The 19,088-nt window shown below is 40.5% G+C and overlaps 1 protein-coding gene, 1 long non-coding RNA gene and 1 other non-coding gene across 5 annotated transcripts in view; 2 read left to right on the top strand and 1 right to left on the bottom strand.

Moving 5' to 3' along the window:
• Nucleotides 1-19,088, top strand: part of LOC141415401 (uncharacterized) — a 142,825-nt gene that overhangs the window by 41,948 nt on the left and 81,789 nt on the right. The gene's annotated exons all lie outside the window — the stretch shown is intronic.
• Nucleotides 1-19,088, bottom strand: part of LOC109682572 (stimulated by retinoic acid gene 6 protein-like) — a 108,546-nt gene that overhangs the window by 15,840 nt on the left and 73,618 nt on the right. Inside the window, exons 35-40 of the mRNA XM_074051406.1 lie at nt 13,055-13,281; nt 6,177-6,352; nt 4,511-4,691; nt 3,479-3,625; nt 989-1,133; nt 707-823 (exon numbers count right to left, since the gene is read on the bottom strand). Of these exons, the coding sequence (XP_073907507.1) occupies nt 707-823; nt 989-1,133; nt 3,479-3,625; nt 4,511-4,691; nt 6,177-6,352; nt 13,055-13,281 (993 nt within the window). The remainder of the gene's footprint in view (nt 1-706; nt 824-988; nt 1,134-3,478; nt 3,626-4,510; nt 4,692-6,176; nt 6,353-13,054; nt 13,282-19,088) is intronic.
• Nucleotides 9,500-9,603, top strand: LOC141415901 (U6 spliceosomal RNA). Its single transcript, XR_012440853.1, has one exon. It is a non-coding gene; the product is annotated as a U6 spliceosomal RNA (small nuclear RNA).

Genomic DNA, 19,088 nt, shown 5'->3' on the forward strand with positions numbered 1-19,088 from the left:
ACTGCCAAGTTCCTGCAGCTAGCATCCAGAAGCCTCCATCTCCAGCCCTGTCCAAGCCCTCCTCCTCCCCACCTGATCAGAGCCCTGCCGGCTGCTGGACTCTCTAGCCTCAGCTCCTCACTCCGTCCTGCTCCCACTCGCTAGCTCGCTAGGATGCTTTTGGCACCAGAACCCTAGATGTCTTCCATCATCCCTCCAGGTCACTCTGCTCCCCCATCCCCGCCTGGCTGGCTCCTGCTTCTCTTTCAACACTCACCTTCCCTTCCAGTCCAAATCCTCCCCTCTATGCCCTACACAGCTCTTCCTCTTTTGGGCACACATGACCTGTCCATGGTCAAGGTCATCATCTTTGGTCCCAGACAGACCTACATTCACATTCTGGCTCCATCATTTAAGATCTCTGTGTTCCTGTCTAAATCGCTGAATTACTCTGGCCCAATTTGTTTCTCTCTGAAGTGGGGACAAAAACAATACTCACTTGATACAGTTCTTGTGAGAACTAACAGAGCTAATTAAAGTAAGTCAGAATGATGATAGTGTGTAATGATTCACTGAATGGTAAGGGCTGCTAAGAGTCCATTTGTCTTCCCCCCTGAAGAGCAAGTCCTGAGGGACGGACACCATGCTGGTGTCCCAACACCAGGACAGGGCTGGTGTGTAGCTGTGTGTGATTAATGCCCCCTGATGGAGGATGAAGCTGTCTTACCTGGCACTTGATGTTCACTTGCAAATTTGTCAACAACCGCTGGATTTTCTCTATGAAAATAAGGTCCACAGACAGGTTATGGAATTTATTCTCAAATTTGTTGATGACATCATTAGCCTGTGGATAAAGACAAGTAAAGCAGAGGGCTTAATGTGGGACTTTGGACCTTGGGAGCGGGAAGGACAGGTCAAGTATTGCTTGGGCAGGGGCATGACCCTTCAGAGGCAACAGCTTGTGACAGGCAATCCTGGGGGCTGCCTTGAGGCAAGCGGCCTTCCCCACCTGGTCCAGATACTCGTTCTCCATCTTCTCCATGTGGAGCATGATTACACTTTCAACAAACTCTATCCGGGCAGTTTCCTTCTCCAGTCGATGACACAGTGAGTCGATTTCTTCAGGGGAAAAGTCGCCTCCCTCCGAAAATAATCTGATAATAATCGGTGAGAAATAAAAGCTACCAATCAGATGTCAAAGTTTCCACTCATCCCAGATCCTGTGGCATTCGATCAAAAGTGCAGGTAGGGAAGTACAGGAGCAGGGTACAAAAGGGGTGGAGTTTCCAGTTATGTCTGGTGTCTGACGGAAGACCCAATGAAAGAAAGAAAATGCTGGACAAAATTCAAAGCAGAAAGTTTTCTTGGAGTCGCATAAGGATGAGAGTTCTGCAGAGTCTCAGATAAAGTCCCTGGAATGTGAGTGGGTGCCAAGGCTGGCTTTGCCCTGGAGACTTTGCGTCTGAGCCTCGATGACTGCAGGCACTGGGGACATTACGGGGGTGGACCCTGAGGATAACATTTCCAGTATGAGACAGAGTGAGAAATTAACCCTGCCATGTACCAGGACACTGTCTCATCTAAATCTGAGGCTAGGGAGGAGAAATGGATCTCCCTCCCCTGAGAATTTGTAATTACAAACTAGACATGATACACTTTTGCCATCTGAATTCACGTTCTCCACAGTAAACCAAGAAACATCATACAGAGAATTGTAATGGATCCTGAGTGGGCAATGCCCCCAGATGCCCAGCAGAAACAAATACTAATTCTCTCTGAAGGAATGCCACATGAGTACAGGCCGCAAAGAATGACACAGGTAAATCCCAAGGAAAATAAGTGACTTGTAATGAAAAAAAAATCACAAGGAAACAAGATATTATGAATGAGAACTAGAAAGACAACAGAGAACAGAAACAAATCCCCCCACAAAGACCTCAGATGTTAGAATTACACACATCAATAACTAAGTGCAAGATGTTCAAAGAAATAAAAGAGAAGCTTGAAATATGTGCAGAGAGGAGCCAGTTTTGAGAGGAGATCAAATATAACTAGAAATGAAAACTGATAGTTAAAATTCAAGTTCAATGAGTACATTTATTAGAAGATTAAATACAGCTATAGAGGAAGGACAATGTGAAGAAACCAGCTAAAGTAGAGCTAAAATATGTGAGAGTGATGTAGAGATATGCAAGGACAGAGTGCCAAATGCACCGACCTATACTTCCAGTTTTTGTAACTTTGCATTTTTTTCTTTAAAATGCTATATATTTATAATCAGAAAAAGCAATCATATTTAAAACAAATGAAAGCCTCCTAGACATGGCCATGGAAGGTGCCCACCGTGATTGGTGAGCAGTGGCTGTCGGCACATGTACAAAGATTCCATTTCTGTACCAAACTAACAGTTTTTGCTTATGTATCCCACATAGAAAATCTACTTTTGGAGGACTTCCACTTTTTATTTTATTTACTTCTGTATTTGATTATGCTATAATGAGTAAAATATTTGTAATTTCTAAAACTATATAAGCTTTAGAAAACAAACATAGACTGTCACAAATGTCAAAGAGCAAGTTCCAGATTATTTGCATATAGTAGTGAGCTAAGCTCATGGAGGAAAATGAGGGGAAAGAATGGCTGATAAGTACATGGAAAGAAGCTTACCATCATTAATCTTTAGGGAAATATAAATCAAAATCACAACTTGATACTGCCTTACCGCCACTATAATAGCTACTATTAAGAAAGAATGAATAAGCATTGGTGAGGATATAGAGAAATTGGTACTCTTACATATTACTAACTATACAGTGGTACAGTTGCTATGGAAAACAGAGTGATGGTTCCTCCAAAAATTAAGGAATCAGTGTCTGATCCAGCAGTTCTACTTCTAGGAATATATCTCAAGAATTGAAAGCAGGGCCTGAAATAGATGTTTGAACATTGATGTTCCTCAAACCATTATTCATAATAGCCCGAAAATTCAAACAAACCAAATGACATCAATAGAGAAATGTATAAACAAAATGTGGCATGTATGCACAATGCAATGTTACTTGGCCTTAAAAAGGAAGAAAATTTTGACGCATGACACAATCATAGATGGATCTTGAAGACATTATGTGTGCTAAGTGGAATGTACCAAATACTAAAGGACAATATTGCGTGATTCCCTCATATGAAGTTCCTAGAGTAGTCAGATTCATAGGGACAGAAAGTAAAATGACTGCCAAGAGCTCAGGGAAGGAGAAATGAGGAGTTAACTGTTTAATGATGCAGAGTTTCAATCTGTGAAGATGGAAAGTTCTAAAGATAGCTGAGGGTGATGGTAGCATAACAATATATTTAATGCCACTGAACTGCACAGCTCAAAATGGTTAAAATGGTAAATTTTATGTCACATATAGTTAACACAACCAAACTTCAGGGAGGAATGAAACTAACTCCCAATAGAGAGACTCTGGTGGTCCATGGAGGCCTGGACCCTGGCTCCCACCTGCAGCGTTTGATGAACTCCACGTTGGTGTAGCGGAGTTTGCCCAGACTTTCCTCCAAGTACTGCCGGAAACTGCGCAGGGACACCTGGATGACATCCACGTGGCTAAGCAGCTCCCGGTGCAGTGTGTTGGTGAGAATGACCAGCCTATGGAGACAAGGGAGGAGTAGGTGGTAATGGGTGATCAAACTGGGAGATGCGAGAGGGCCCGGGGATGACCTGAGCCTGAGTAGGCATCCTGGGATGCTGCTTGAGTTTTGCACACAGTGCCCAGCTGTGGACCACCAGAACCACTGCCCAGCTTCTCTGTGTAGCAAAGGAGCACTGGAAAGGATGCTTAAAATGCCGGTGTGTGGGAGACTGTCACCCTGGGTTTACTGTATCCTGTCCTCCCTCTCATCTCTGCCACCAAATTGGTAAAAGAGTCTCGGGTCCTGCTGGATCCTTATCCCCCTCTCCAGCAAACACTCTGACCCCCCCAGCAACATGGTTCACTTCCCCAGAGAATTCCCTGAAAAATTTCCTCTTTGCAACAAAGTCACCATACCCAGCTGTCCCTGTGTAGGTCGAGTGTCCTTCTTGTGACCTGAGGCCTTCATTTCACATCTCTGAGTGACCTCCCTGAAGCCTAACCCAAGCTTGGCCAGTGTTCCTTGTCTGATTTGAGGACTTGATCCCTGCCACCTTCCTCCATCTCAAGCCAGGTACCTCTGGGTTCATAGTAAATGCCCCCTCCTACAGGAAGCCTTTCCTGACCCTCCTTGAAGGAAGTGGTCTTTCTCATCATGGACATTTCAGGGTGCATTATCTGCACCTTTGCATGCTGATTGTGTGTGTGAACCCACTTATCTTTCTGGCTGCTCATGCCTGCCCCCCTACACCAGATGCTGCCCACAGAGTTTGGCTCTTTGATGCTTGGGAAGAGGTTAGCTCCAAAACAGATTCCCAAGCACCTTCTCCTTCTTGCAAGCAGCAGTCTGGCTTTACTTTTACAGTCATTTGGCTGGGGAAGGAGATTCCTGGATTCCTTACTTTTGGCTCTTGGTGGCATTCAAGAAGATGTGCTCCATATCAAAAATCTTACGGCGGAAGTTTTTGCTCCTCATTGTTTGCTCTTCTTGGAACTGGCAGAACATCAGCCTCTCCTTCCTCAGTGTCTCAATCACTCCAGTGCAGTGGCTGTCCAACCGCTTTTGGTGAAGCAAGAGCTCAGCTGGAAGAGGGTAAGGAGAGCTGCAGCCCTCTGGGATCCATTCGTTTCTTGGAAGAGTGCCCAGCCACTACCACTCCCATGCCAGCTACAGAGCTGAGACCATGAAATGAGGGTCAAGGTCCCTTGCCCTGCCCTAGGACTGGGAATGGGTTCTGATCACAGATCAAGCCTGCCCCAGGGTCTCTCACTGGAGAGGAGGATCTGCTGGAGTCAGGAACTCCCCATTGGTAGCCCCCTCCCTGAGCAAAGCCAAGGAGATGGAGAGTCCCAGGGAGTAGCCTAGGAGTAGGGTGGATAAGTGAGGGGTGTTTAAAAGTGCTGAAATTTAGGTGAGAAGGGCCTGGGGGGGTACAAAAACATGCACAAACTGGGCAGTCCAAGTTTGTTTCTTTTCATTGGCGGATGCTCGTGTGTAAAGGCCCAAATTCCAACTGGCTTTCAAAGTGGAGTAGAAAGAACAAGACTGGACTTCCAAAACCCCATTACTGGCCTTTAGAGCAAGCAGAAAGCTCCAGATCACCCATGACTCTCTTACTGTCTGGAGTGATGCTGGGACTTCATTTCTCTGGCCTGAGTTTCTATGCTGTACATAGGGCTAGGAACCAGAACAGCAAAGGAAACCAGCCCTCAGGGAACTTCTACTCTGTGGTGAACATAGAGTCTTCATTACTCAGTGCATTCAGTGCACACATTTTCCAGGTGAGGACAATGAGGTTCCAAATGTTGGACAAGGTGCCCAAGGATGCAAGCATTGGGACTGGAAGCCTGTTGTCTGCTTACACATCCTTCACTCCTCTAGGCAACAGGAGTTTGGATACAATCAGATGGGGTCTCTCCACTAGTTGGCCTAGGGTGGAGCTTGAAATATGATTCCAGAGAAAACCGAGGGGTTTTCCAGGGGTCATGGAAGGAGTCTACTAAAATTGTGCCTCCACCCATTAATGGAGCTTACCTAAGACAGAAATGGCATGCCTTTTAAAGTATGATAAATGACAAAAAATGGAAATAATGGCTTCCCCTTTGGGGGGGGGCTGTGTCTTATGCCAGGTGCTCATGATTCCATTATACCACCTCCAAACCCCTTCTGCAGGGAAACATTAGAGAGGTCTGATGACTGGCCCAGAGCCACAAATTCAGAGAAGTTGAGCCTGAGAGCTCTGACCCTGAGCCAAGGATTCACCTGTAGAGCATGCCCGTGCAGGTGTGTATCTAACAGGCATGCGAGAAGATCTGAAACTCAAAAGCTACAGCAGGTTGACACTCTTCATTTTCAGCCTCTAGCATTCTTTTTTTTTAAAGAATTCTTTAAAAAAGATTTCAGGTACTAACTATCTTTCTCTGCAAGTCAAGGACATAGAAACCCTCATGCACATTTTTCAAGGTGTGATGATAACTTGCTAATAGCATGGGGAGAACTGGGACAGTTAACAAAAAATGGAGTCACAGGACATGGGGCAGGATGGGCCTTCCCAAGCAGGGTTGCACCTGCTCTGACATTGTGGATATCCCTCTCAACGTGCTGAACTCTTGGCTTGTGCAGGTGCAGACGAAGCTCCAGTTCTGAATCTAGCTCATCAATCTTAGTAGCCACGGTGACTCGGACATTGAGAGCACATTGGTCAAACCACTTCTCAAGGTGTTCAAAGAAGCCTACTCGAAGTCTGGGGAGAGATGAGCAGTGGTCAATCACACTGCCAATTATCATTATCAATAAAATCTTTTCATATTGAGACTCAGAGTGCTCCCCCCTTTCACACCTTCTCATTTTATTTCCCAAGTCCATTGTATCTCATTATGTGTATGAACCATCGTCTATTCACCCAGACCATTGCTAGAGGACATTGGGTGGTTTCCAACCTTTTGTTCTCATGGAGAAGGCTGTGTGAATAACCTTGTACATATGTCAAGTGTAGAGGTGTTTCTGTAAGATGAATGCCCTGAACTAGAATTGATGGATCAAAGGTTAAAATAAATTTTGGGTTCTGGTAGATATGGCCAAGCTATTTCCATTGGAGGGACTTGTACTCCCATTAGCAATAAATAGTAATTCTTGTTTATCCACAGCCTTACAGTATATCATTACATATTTTAATTGACTGAGACTGAGCATATTTTCATATGTTTAAGATTACTTAATTTTCCTTTTTTGTGTACTCCATTGATGTCTTTTGCCCATTTCTCTATTGTATTGTTGTTTTGGTAGCTAGTAGAAAAGGGATGTTCCAAAATGGAAAAAGAAGGCAAGGGACAAAAAACCAGGAGGCTCAATAATGTTGCAGAAGTGAATGAGTGTGTCTTAAAAAGTGTATAAAAGATAGAGCATATGAAAAGTTTATGTATGTGATTAAATTGCCTATAATGAAAAAGTTATAAAAAGGATTTTTCCTTTTTTCTAAGTTTTTATTGCCTATTATTGTAGTACTGGGTATACATTATGACATTCACAAAAGTGCTTACAATGTATCTTAGTTAAATTCACCCCGTGCATCATTCTTCTTTATCCCCTCTCCCCCCATTCTTAGAACAGCTTCAACAGAACTCATTTTCCATTTTCATACATGAGTACATAGTATTTCCACCACATTCACCTCCTGCACTCTTTCCTTATACCTCCCCACCCTGCTGGTGACAACCCCCAGACAGGATCTGATCAAAAGGATTTTCTAAGATCAAAACTTAATGCACTGATGTAAAACTAGAACCTAATCTCTATGTCTGCAAAAACCTGGCTTAAAGGACAAAGATTTTGTGTTTTATCAAAATAAATGCTTGTGTTTCCTGCTGATTTTATCAGGCCTTTGACTATTTGGAAACTGAATCTTAACAGAGTCAGAGTTCATTTAAATATCTTTTTATGTCAAAGTCTTTTAAATGAAAAGTTTATGGACAATTACTTTATGAGGTTCTAGTGCATTTAACACCCTTTATGTCTGTGACCAGAAATGCATAGATCTATGTGTCTGAACTTTAGCTAGTGTTAGCAGAGTTAAAGGCATGTAGGTTTAATGCATGTAAGGTGACCAACAAGTGCTCTCTTATACAACATGCATTAAATCTGAAGCTTCAACATATAAAATGACCAATAAAACTTTTGGCATTTCTGCTATTTGTAATTAGTACCATTCGGATGGAAAAAAGTACTATGATATTTGGGCAGTCCTGCTATTTAAAACCTGGTTACATCTATTTGCCTTGATTAAGCATTTTGTTACTATACATATGAGATGGACTTGTGGTTACTAGCATTGTGTCCCTAAACTTGTAGAGGTCTAAATTTGATTTTTGTTAGTGCTATAGACCTATTTTCCTACCAAGTCAGAGATTCTAAAATTCTCTTCAAAAGTAGGTATTAAATTAGTATATAGGACTTCTGCATAGCTGTGATGCTAATTGTTGCTGGATCCTATATATGTTAAATGTATTTCTGTTCCCCAAGTATATAAGCCTTGTAAAATGCAAAACTTAGGAAAACACTTTACCAAGCTGGCATCCTCCAAACTAAAAATTGTTAGTGGTAGACTTGTGTTCATGTGCTTCTAACTGTATCAGGGCAATTAGATATTTCCAAACACAGTGCCACTCTAATAATTAAAAGGATCAGACATTGGTCATCTAGGGCCAACGAGTATATTTTATTTCATTTAGAATTTTTTTCATTTGGTCTTGAAACACAAAATGTATAAAAGAAACCTATTATTGACGAGATACAGATAAAAGTTATGTCATTCTTTACACTAAAAATGTAAATATATTTTTGAGAAGATAATAAGGAGTGCTTGACATAATACTGTCAATCATAATTATTTTCCTAAAATGCTGTATGCAGTGGAAATAACTAGAGTGTTTTGTCAATTGCTAAACTTTCTTCATAATTCAAATTGTGGCTATTCTGTCTTGACTGTGCAGTTTTTTTACCCTTTTCTAAAGCATTGCAATCAAGCTCATGAAAAAAAGACTCTAACAAATACTGATTTTTCAAACAAATTAGTTTTTCTTTAAATATTGTCTCTTCTTGGTTTTGTTGTGTATTTTCCTGCTAAAATTCTGTAGCTGTTGGCTGATGACATTCTTTAGAAGTACAATTTTTAACAAAAAACTCTGGAGCAGTATTTTGAGATATTAGGACATCACCTACAGGACACACAGAATTAAACTTAAGAATGAAATCCAGCCTAAGAACAACTCCTTCTAAACTCCTTAGTTACTTGAATTTTGCTAAAAAGGGTCTTACTGGCACTGATGCCTTGCTATCTCTTGCTCCCTGCCCATGTCATGGGATCAGATCAGACCAACTGGGACAAATCTCATCCTGGCAAGAGAGAGAGATGAGTAAAACCAAACCACATCATGGTTGACCAGTGATGTCTTCAGAGAAGAGTTGTTCAGTGACAAGGGAAGACACTATCAGAATTGTTCAGAGGCAAGGGGAGAATCTGTCAAAATGGGGTATCCCAGGCACAGTGACACACAGCTGTAATCCTAGTACTTGGGAGGTAGCAGCATGAGGATCATACAGCCTGGGATATGCAGCAAGACCCTATCTCAAAAAACCAAAACCAAAACCAAAAAACCCAATGACAGAAATGGAATTACTTGTGCCAACCCTTCCAAAAGTAACTAAAGCCAAGAGGTCATAGAGGCAGGCTTCTGACACTAACACCCTCCCCACCAGGCACCTCCACAAAGGAGGTGAACTCATAACTTTAGCAAAGGCCTTCTATTTAAGTAGAGACAAAAAAAGAAAAAAAAGCTTTTCACTGACTCAAACATACTTTTAGTAGCTTGTGCGGTTATTTAAAAGAAAAGAGGTGCTCACTTCAGCAGCACATATGCTAAAATTGGAACGATGCAGAGATTAGCATGGCCCCTGTGCAAGGATGACACACAAATTCGTGATGCATTCCATATTTAAAAAGAAAAGGAAAGAGGACTCTGTATGCAACTTCATTTAATTGGACATCCTCTGACTTTGGCTCCCTCCCATATTCTGCTTTCTGATGGTGCTTCTGCTCCTAGGCTTAAACAACTAGTTCTTTTCACTTATATGCTCCAGCCATTATGAGTCGTACTGCTCTCATGTCCTAGTTTATTACCCAGTCAGGAAATCTACAAAGCCAGATTGGTTAACACCCTACTTCCCTCAAGACAGAAATGTTCAAATAAGAGGGAGAGGGGGATTATGACAGGTACTTAGAAGCACTGACTCTTTACTTGGGCCTGCAAATACTCCACCTCATTTTGTATCTGTCTCCTTTGCTCTGAGCCATTCTCTCCTGCAGTCACCTTGGATTCCAGGAACAAAAGGACTCATGGATAAATACCTTATAACAAGAGTTGAATCTACCCCTTTCCAGGCACCAATGACTTTCTTATCATGACAAGGTCCTACCTGACCAATCCTGAGATAATGATCAATTAGACCACACCTTTGACTAGGACTGCTTAATTATGCATACCTTTTACCCCTTGCCCCAATCCTTCCTCCATTTATCCTAAAACTCCTGTTAGTGTCCCAAAGATGGGGTACTGCTTATTCTTCTCCTTCCTGTGTGTGTAGTGCTTTAATAAGTCTTCTTCTCTGACCTTTACCACTAGTCTACATCTATATCTATATACCTCTATCTCTATCACTATGTCTGTATCTATATTTTTTTGTAGTACTGGGGTTTGAACTCAGGGTTTTGCACTTGCTAGGCAGGCACTCTACTGCTTAAGTCATGCCCCAAAGCCTCTTTGCTTTAGTTATTTGTCAAATAGACTCTCATGTTTTTTGTCTGGGCTGGTCTGGACCATGACCCACCTACTTACGCCTGCACAGTAGCTGGGATGACACAGTAGCTGGGATGCCACCATGTCCAACTTTATTGGTTGATATGGGGGGGTCTCATTAACTTTTTGTCTAGGTTGGCCTCGAACCACAATCTTCCCAGTCTCCAGCTCCTGAGCAGCTGGGATTACAGGCATGATCCGCCATACCCAGCCACTACTTGTCTATTTCATTGGGTGTATTGAGGTGAATGGCCTGACATATTGTAATCCCACTGAGGACTAACAATAGTAGCCTCTGACCTAGGGCTCAGACAGATAAATCACCAGGAAAAAATTGACAAAAGTAGGCATCGTACACACAAATACACACACACACACACACACACACACACACACACACACACCCCTCCCAAATGACCAACAAGTGTATGAAAAGGAACAAGCATCATTACTCACCAGGAAAATGCAAATTAAACCCACAATGAGACACTATTACAATTACACCAGAATGGCTGAAATAAAAATCTCTGACAATAACACCTGTTGTTGAGTATATGGAGCAACTGGAAGTTTTTACACTCTTGTAAACTGTAAAAATGTTAAAACTAAAGCTGCTTTTGATGAGCCTTTGGTAATAGCTTTTTGCTTTATCTTAAGACGGACATGCACATACTTTACGACTCAACAATTCTACCCTTAGTTACATGTGTAACAGAAATGCGTGTATATGCTCTCCAAAAGACTTGTATAAGAGCATTCAGAGAAGCATGTTGATACACCCTCAAACTGGAAAAGACCCAAATGTGCATCAACGGAATGGATAAATAAAATAGATTATATGCTTTTGTGGGATACCATACAGAAACAAAAAATGAACTCTATCCATATTCAAGAATTTGTATGCATCTTGCAAACATAATGAAAGGTCCAACATAAAGGAGTGAGTTCTAAATGATTTCATTTAAACAAAGTTCAAAACCAACCAAAAAACTTGAGGGTTAGAATATTTACCCTTGGAAGAGAGGACAGTGACTGACGATGGGTACATTCCAATGGCTGTAACTACTGGGTAGGTGGATAGGTACCTGGATGAGTGAGTTCCTGGAGGGTTGGAATGGTTCTATTTCTTGTGGGTTCTGGGTACAGAGGATCTTCCTTGGGGATATTTGAAAACTATGTACTTACGACTCCTATACTTTTAGTATGTATGTTATCCTTTGCCTTCAATAGGCAAATTCAGTTTGATACAAACTTTTTTCTGGTTTGTAACAGGCCAGATTGCACAGTGGTTGGTGCCACATTCTGGAATTATATGGTCTAGATTCATGTCTTGGATCTAACTGCTTTCTTTCTTGAAGATCTTGGCTAAGTGACTAACTCCAAGACCTTCAGTTTCTTCATCTGTAAAATGGAGTTAGTTCACAGTGAGAGAATTACTTACGCTCCATAAGTAGTGGCTCTTTTTGTGACCCCTTACTGGTCTTTGTCCTGTTGGTTATGGATATAAAAGGTGATGGCATGTGGTGGAGGAAGGAGAAGATGACATTTGAGTCAAGAGACTTTTCAGAAGTGAGAAAATTCTGAAGTACAGGAGAAAGAGCCCAGAGGCTGATGTTACCCCTTCTGCTCCCTGTCTCTGGCCTCACGCTAATGTAGACTAGCCTGATGACAACTAGCTGATTAGTCATCATCATAAGGCAGGTGGGCAATGGAAGGGCCACCCAAAAGTCAAATGCAAATTTGCATGTTTGGTCCAAACCCTAACACAAAAGCACAGAAACTTGGGAGTTAGGAGGGGTAAATTCTCTGCTGAAATTATGGGTCAGGCCAGGTGTGCTGGCCTACATCTGCAATCCTAATACTTTGGGGGCTAAGGCAGGAGGACTCGGAGTTCTACACAAACCTGGAATGCACTGTGAGTTGCAGGTCAGCCTGGGGTATATAGTGAGACCTTATCTTAAAACAAAAAACATTACAGGCCATATTTTATTCTTCATTGTTCTTTTTCTATTTTCTGCAATGAATGTGTCAAATAATCAGTGCAAAATACTATACATGATATATTCATACCTATGGCCTTTTGGTGGGGGTGATACTGGGTTGTTTGTTTTTTTTTTATGGTGCTGGGGTTTGAACTCAGGACCTTGAGCTTGCTAGGCAGGCACTCTACCTCTTGAGCCATGCCTCCAGCCCCGATACTGGAGTTTGAACTCAGGGCTTCATGCTTGCTAGGCAGGAGCTCTACCATTTGAGCTGTCTCCGCCCCTCACACCTATGGTTTCTATATATAGAATGTTTTAATGAGGGAAAAAAACCCTAAAACCACAGATGAACTAGGAATTAGAATCCAGGAGTATGTGGTAGGGAAAACTGTTTCTGTGTACTAAGTCCAGGCCCACAGAGCATCCTGGGATGCAGGGGGTCTCTCTCACTGAGGATATCTGTGTCTGCAAGTAATTCTTGGATATTTGTTATCTTTTATTGTGTTTTCATCCCTCCCCTCCCTCAGTTACCTACATTTTTAATCTTTCTAGCTATCACCTTGTGAATTAGACTCAGAGCAAGAGAATGAGATACAAGGGTTTTCTACTTACCGTTTCTTAATTTTTAAAATAAGTCTGGTTGGAACTATCACTTTTTCTATGAACCTGGAGGTGGAAGTATTGTTGAGAGTTGCCAAGAGGCTGGAATGGGGTCTCCTGAGACTCTTTTCTTCTTCTTCCAGAGATAGGAAGACAAAATAAGTGTTTCCACTGGAGGTTGTGAAGGACTCCATGTCCTCATAGTATACCTCCTCCAGACTCTCTTCCTTGGCTTCAGCCTGTACAGGTTGAGAAACAACATCATTCAATAGACTTGGGGATGCCAATCACTTGACATCACAGATTGTAAGCCTGTGGGTCAAATTTCCTATAATTGTTCCCCCAATGGAAAGCCTGTAGCAGAGGCTCCCGCACAGGAGAACTCTGAGCAAACAAAGCCTGTGGGACCAGGTGAGTGCTAAGTTCACCCCAGAGATCTGCATAAATAACGCCGCCAGCTACAGGCTGAGAGCAGCAGGCAGGCAAGCCACAGTTGCAGATACCACTCTCAGAACTGCCTCCAGACTCTTTTTTTTTCTTTTTCTCCCTACCTTTGATGAGAGAACAACCGAATTACACCTGCAAGCCAAAAAACTTACTGAAACTGTATTGCATTTGAACTGGGGACACTTGGTGGGGTTTTTGTGTGTGTATGTGTGTGTGTGTGTGTGTGTGAGTGTGTAGTTTTGTTCTACTTTATGCATCCCCTTTGATGAGACAATTACAGAACAACATCTGAGGCACCAACTCCAGGACTGGAGATTGAGATGGATACCCAAATTATTAAGACTGAAACTGCATTGCATATAAACTTGGAAGTTTTTTTTTTTAATTTTCTATTTTCCATTTTATTTTAATTCATTTTTATAAATAGATATTTCTTTCATTTACTTAGTTTTTATTTTTTTTATCTTAGATTTTCAATCCTCTCTCTGTCTCTCTAATGTCTGTTCAGCTTACTGTTGATTAGTACACTAACACTCCCTGTTTATACCTTTGAAACTTTCTAGTCTGATACCTTGTTCTGCTTCTCCCTCTTGTCTGTATATTTGTTTTCCCCTTTTCTTTAACTTCTTGCTTTCCATCTCAGCTCACCCTTCCATTCTAAATATTACCATTGTTATTATTACAAGCTAGAAAATACTTAATTGCACACAGTACAGGGACAGTAACAACACCAAAGACAATGACGGGAAGACAGAAAAAACAGGGAAACCAGTTTCCCTACAGCAAAAAATTAGTACAGGAACCAGAGGGGAATGAAGAGAACAGAAACTCAGATCCAGACTCCAACAAAATGAAGATAAACTATGCCAAAGGACCCAATGAAGCCCACAAGAATAATTTAAAAGAAGACATACTACAAGTCTCAATGAGAATTTTATAGAGATGATACTGGGTAGGGTCAACCAAAATGTACAGGAGACACTCAAGAAATTCCAAGACAACAAAAATAGAGAATTTGAAAAAGCAAAAGAAGAAATAAAGGAAACCATAGAAGCACTGTATAAACACCAAAGTGAAAGAGAGAACACAATGAATAAATGGATAAATGAACTCAGGACAAAAATAGACAACATTAAAGAGGAAAACTGCCAGGATATGGAAAATCACAGAAAAAAGAACGAAACAGAACTGCAAAACAAAACGGAAGGCCAATCCAGCAGAATAGAACAAACAGAAGACAGAATCTCAGAACTTGAAGATGAAATGGTAATTAAAGGAAAAACCAAAGAACTATTAGTTAAACAACTCAAGACCTGTGAAAAGAAAATGCAAGAACTCACTGACTCCATCAAAAGACCAAACTTGAGAATCATGGGCATCGAAGAAGGAGAAGAGGTACAAGCGAAGGGAATGCGTAATCTATTCAACAAAATAATAACGGAAAATTTCCCAAATCTAGAGAAAGATATTCCCATACAGATGCAAGAGGCCTCCAGGACACCAAACAGACCAGATCAAAATAGAACTACTCCACGACATATCATCATTAAAACAACAAGTTCAGAAACTAAGGAAAGAATATTGAAGGCTGTAAGAGAGAAAAAACAAGTAACATACAAAGGTAAACCCATCAAAATCACAGCAGACTTCTCAACAGAAACATTAAAAGCAAGAAGAGCATGGGGTGAGATCTTCCGGGCACTGAATGAAAATAACTTCAACCCCAGGATACTCTACCCAGCAAAGCTATCATTCAAAATAGATGGAGCAATAAAAGTCTTCCATGATAAGCAGAAACTAAAACAATATGTGACCACAAAGCCACCATTACAAAAGATTCTGCAAGGGATTCTGCACACAGAAAGTGACACCCAACTTAACCATGAAAAGGCAGGCAGCACCAAACCACAGGAAAAGAAAAAGCAAGACAGTAGAGAGTAATATCAAGTTAGGTACACATAATCAAACCTTCAAACAACTAAGACAACTAAATGGCAGGAATCACCACATACCTATCAGTACTAACGCTTAATGTTAATGGACTTAATTCACCCATCAAAAGACACCGTTTGACAAAATAGATTAAAAAAGAAGATCCAACAATTTGTTGCTTACAGGAGACTCATCTCACCGACAGAAATAAGCATATGCTTAGGATGAAAGGCTGGAAGAAGATTTACCAAGCCAATGGCCCCCGAAAACAGGCAGGAGTAGCAATACTTATCTCTGACAAAGTAGACTTCAAACCTACATTGATCAAATGAGATAAAGAAGGACATTCCATACTAATAAAAGGGGAAATAGACCAAAAGGAAATAACAATTATCAACCTATATGCACCCAATGTCAACGCACCCAGTTTCATCAAACATACTCTGAAAGACCTAAAAGCATATATAAACGCCAACACAGTGGTTGTGGGAGACTTTAACACCCCATTATCATCAATAGATAGGTCATCCAAACAAAAAAATCAATAAAGAAATCCAAAATCTAAAATATGCAATAGATCAAATGGACCTAGTAGATGTCTACAAAACATTTCATCCAACTTCTACACAATATACATTCTTCTCAGCAGCCCATGGAACCTTCTCCAAAATAGATCATTTCCTAGGGCACAAAGCAAGCCTCAGCAAATATAAGAAAATAGAAATTATACCGATCACACTATCTGATCACAATGCAGTAAAAGTAGAACTCAACAACAAAAGTAAAGACAAAAAACATGCAAACAGCTGGAAACTAAATAACTCATTACTTAATGAAGAATGGATCATCGATGAAATAAAAGAGGAAATTAAAAAGTTCCTGGAAGTCAATGAAAATGAAAACACAACCTACCAGAACCTATGGGACACAGCTAAGGCAGTCTTGAGAGGAAAGTTTATAGCCATGAGTGCATATATTAAAAAGACTGAAAGATCCCAAATCAATGACTTAATGATACATCTCAAACTCCTAGAAAAACAAGAACAAGCAAATCCCAAAACAAATAGAAGGAGAGAAATAATAAAAATAAGAGCTGAAATCAATGAAATAGAAACCAAAAAAACCATACAAAGAATTAATGAAACAAAAAGTTGGTTCTTTGAAAAAATAAACAAGATCGATAGACCCCTGGCAAACCTGACTAAAATGAGGAGAGAAAAAACCCAAATTAGTAGAATTAGAAATGCAAAAGGGGAGATAACAACAAACACCATGGAAGTTCAGGAAATCATCAGAGACTACTTTGAGAACCTATATTCAAATAAATTTGAAAATCTAAAAGAAATGGACAGATTTCTAGATACATATGATCATCCAAAACTGAACCAAGAGGAAATTAATCACCTGAATAGACCTATAACACAAAATGAAATTGAAGCAGCAATCAAGAGTCTCCCCAAAAAGAAAAGTCCAGGACCTGATGGATTCTCTGCTGAATTCTACCAGACCTTTAAAGAAGAACTGATACCAACCCTCCTTAAACTGTTCCATGAAATAGAAAGGGAAGGAAAACTGCCAAACACATTTTATGAAGCCAGTATTACACTTATCCCAAAACCAGGCAAAGACACCTCCAAAAAGGAGAACTATAGGCCAATCTCCTTAATGAACATTGACGCAAAAATCCTCAACAAAATAATGGCAAACCGAATTCAACAACATATCAAATAGATTATTCACCACGACCAAGTAGGCTCCATTCCAGGGATGCAGGGGTGGTTCAACATACGAAAATCAATAAACGTAATAAACCACATTAACAGAAGCAAAGACAAAAACCACTTGATCATCTCAACAGATGCAGAAAAAGCCTTTGATAAGATCCAACATCATTTCATGATAAAAGCTCTAAGAAAACTAGGAATAGAAGGAAAGTTCCTCAACATTATAAAAGCTATATATGACAAACCTACAGCCAGCATTATACTTAACGGAGAAAAACTGAAAGCATTCCCTCTAAAATCAGGAACCAGACAAGGATGCCCACTATCTCCACTCCTATTCAACATAGTACTGGAATTCCTAGCCAGAGCAATTAGGCAAGAAGAAGGAAGAAAAGGACTACAAACAGGTAAAGAAACTGTCAAAATATCCCTATTTGCAGACGACATGATCCTATACCTTAAAGACCCAAAAAACTCTACTCAGAAGCTTCTAGACATCATCAATAGCTATAGCAAGGTAGCAGGATACAAAATCAACATAGAAAAATCATTAGCATTTCTATACACTAAAAATGAGCAAATGGAAAAAGAATGTATGAAAACAATTCCATTTACAATAGCCTCAAAAAAAAAATCAAATACCTAGGTGTAAACCTAACAAAAGATGTGAAAGACCTCTACAAGGAAAACTATACACTTCTGAAGAAAGAGATTGAGGAAGACTATAGAAAGTGGAGAGATCGCCCATGCTCATGGATTGGTAGAATCAGCATAGTAAAAATGTTGATACTCCCAAAAGTAATCTACATGTTTAATGCAATTCCCATCAAAATTCCAATGACATTCACTAAAGAGATTGAAAAACCTACTGTTAAATTTATATGGAAACACAAGAGGCCACGAATAGCCAAGGCAATACTCAGTCAAAAGAACAATGCAGGAGGTATCACAATACCTGACTTCAAACTATATTACAAAGCAATAACAATAAAAACAGCATGGTACTGGCACAAAAACAGACATGAAGACCAATGGAACAGAATAGAGGACCCAGATATGAAGCCACACAACTATAACCAACTTATCTTTGACAAAGGAGCTAAAAATATACGATGGAGAAATAGCAGCCTCTTCAACAAAAACTGCTGGGAAAACTGGTTAGCAGTCTGCAAAAAACTGAAACTAGATCCATGTATATCACCCTATACCAAGATTAACTCAAAATGGATCAAGGATCTTAATATCAGACCCCAAACTCTAAAGTTGATACAGGAAAGGGTAGGAAATACTCTGGAATTAGTAGGCATAGGTAAGAACTTTCTCAACGAAACTCCAGCAGCACAGCAACTAAGAGATAGCATAGATAAATGGGACCTCATAAAGCTAAAAAGCTTCTGTTCATCAAAAGAAATGGTCTCTAAACTAAAGAGAACACCCACAGAGTGGGAGAAAATATTTGCCAACTATACATCAGACAAAGGACTGATAACCAGAATATATAGGGAACTTAAAAAACTAAATTCTCTCAAAACTAATGAACCAATAAAGAAATGGGCAAGTGAACTAAACAGAACTTTCTCAAAAGAAGAAATTCAAATGGCCAGAAAACACATGAAAAAATGCTCACCATCTCTAGCAAGAAAGGAAATGCAAATTAAAACCATGCTAAGATTCCACCTCACCCCTGTTAGAATAGCCATCATCAGCAACACCACCAACAACAGGTGTTGGCGAGGATGCGGGGAAAAAGGAACCCTCTTACACTGTTGGTGGGAATGTAGACTAGTACAACCACTCTGGAAAAAAATTTGGAGGCTACTTAAAAAGCTAGACATCGATCTACCATTTGATCCAGCAATACCACTCTTGGGGATATACCCAAAAGACTGTGACACAGGTTACTCCAGAGGCACCTGCACACCCATGTTTATTGCGGCACTATT

This window comes from Castor canadensis, chromosome 13 (assembly GCF_047511655.1).
Source record: "Castor canadensis chromosome 13, mCasCan1.hap1v2, whole genome shotgun sequence".
Taxonomy (NCBI): domain Eukaryota; kingdom Metazoa; phylum Chordata; class Mammalia; order Rodentia; family Castoridae; genus Castor; species Castor canadensis.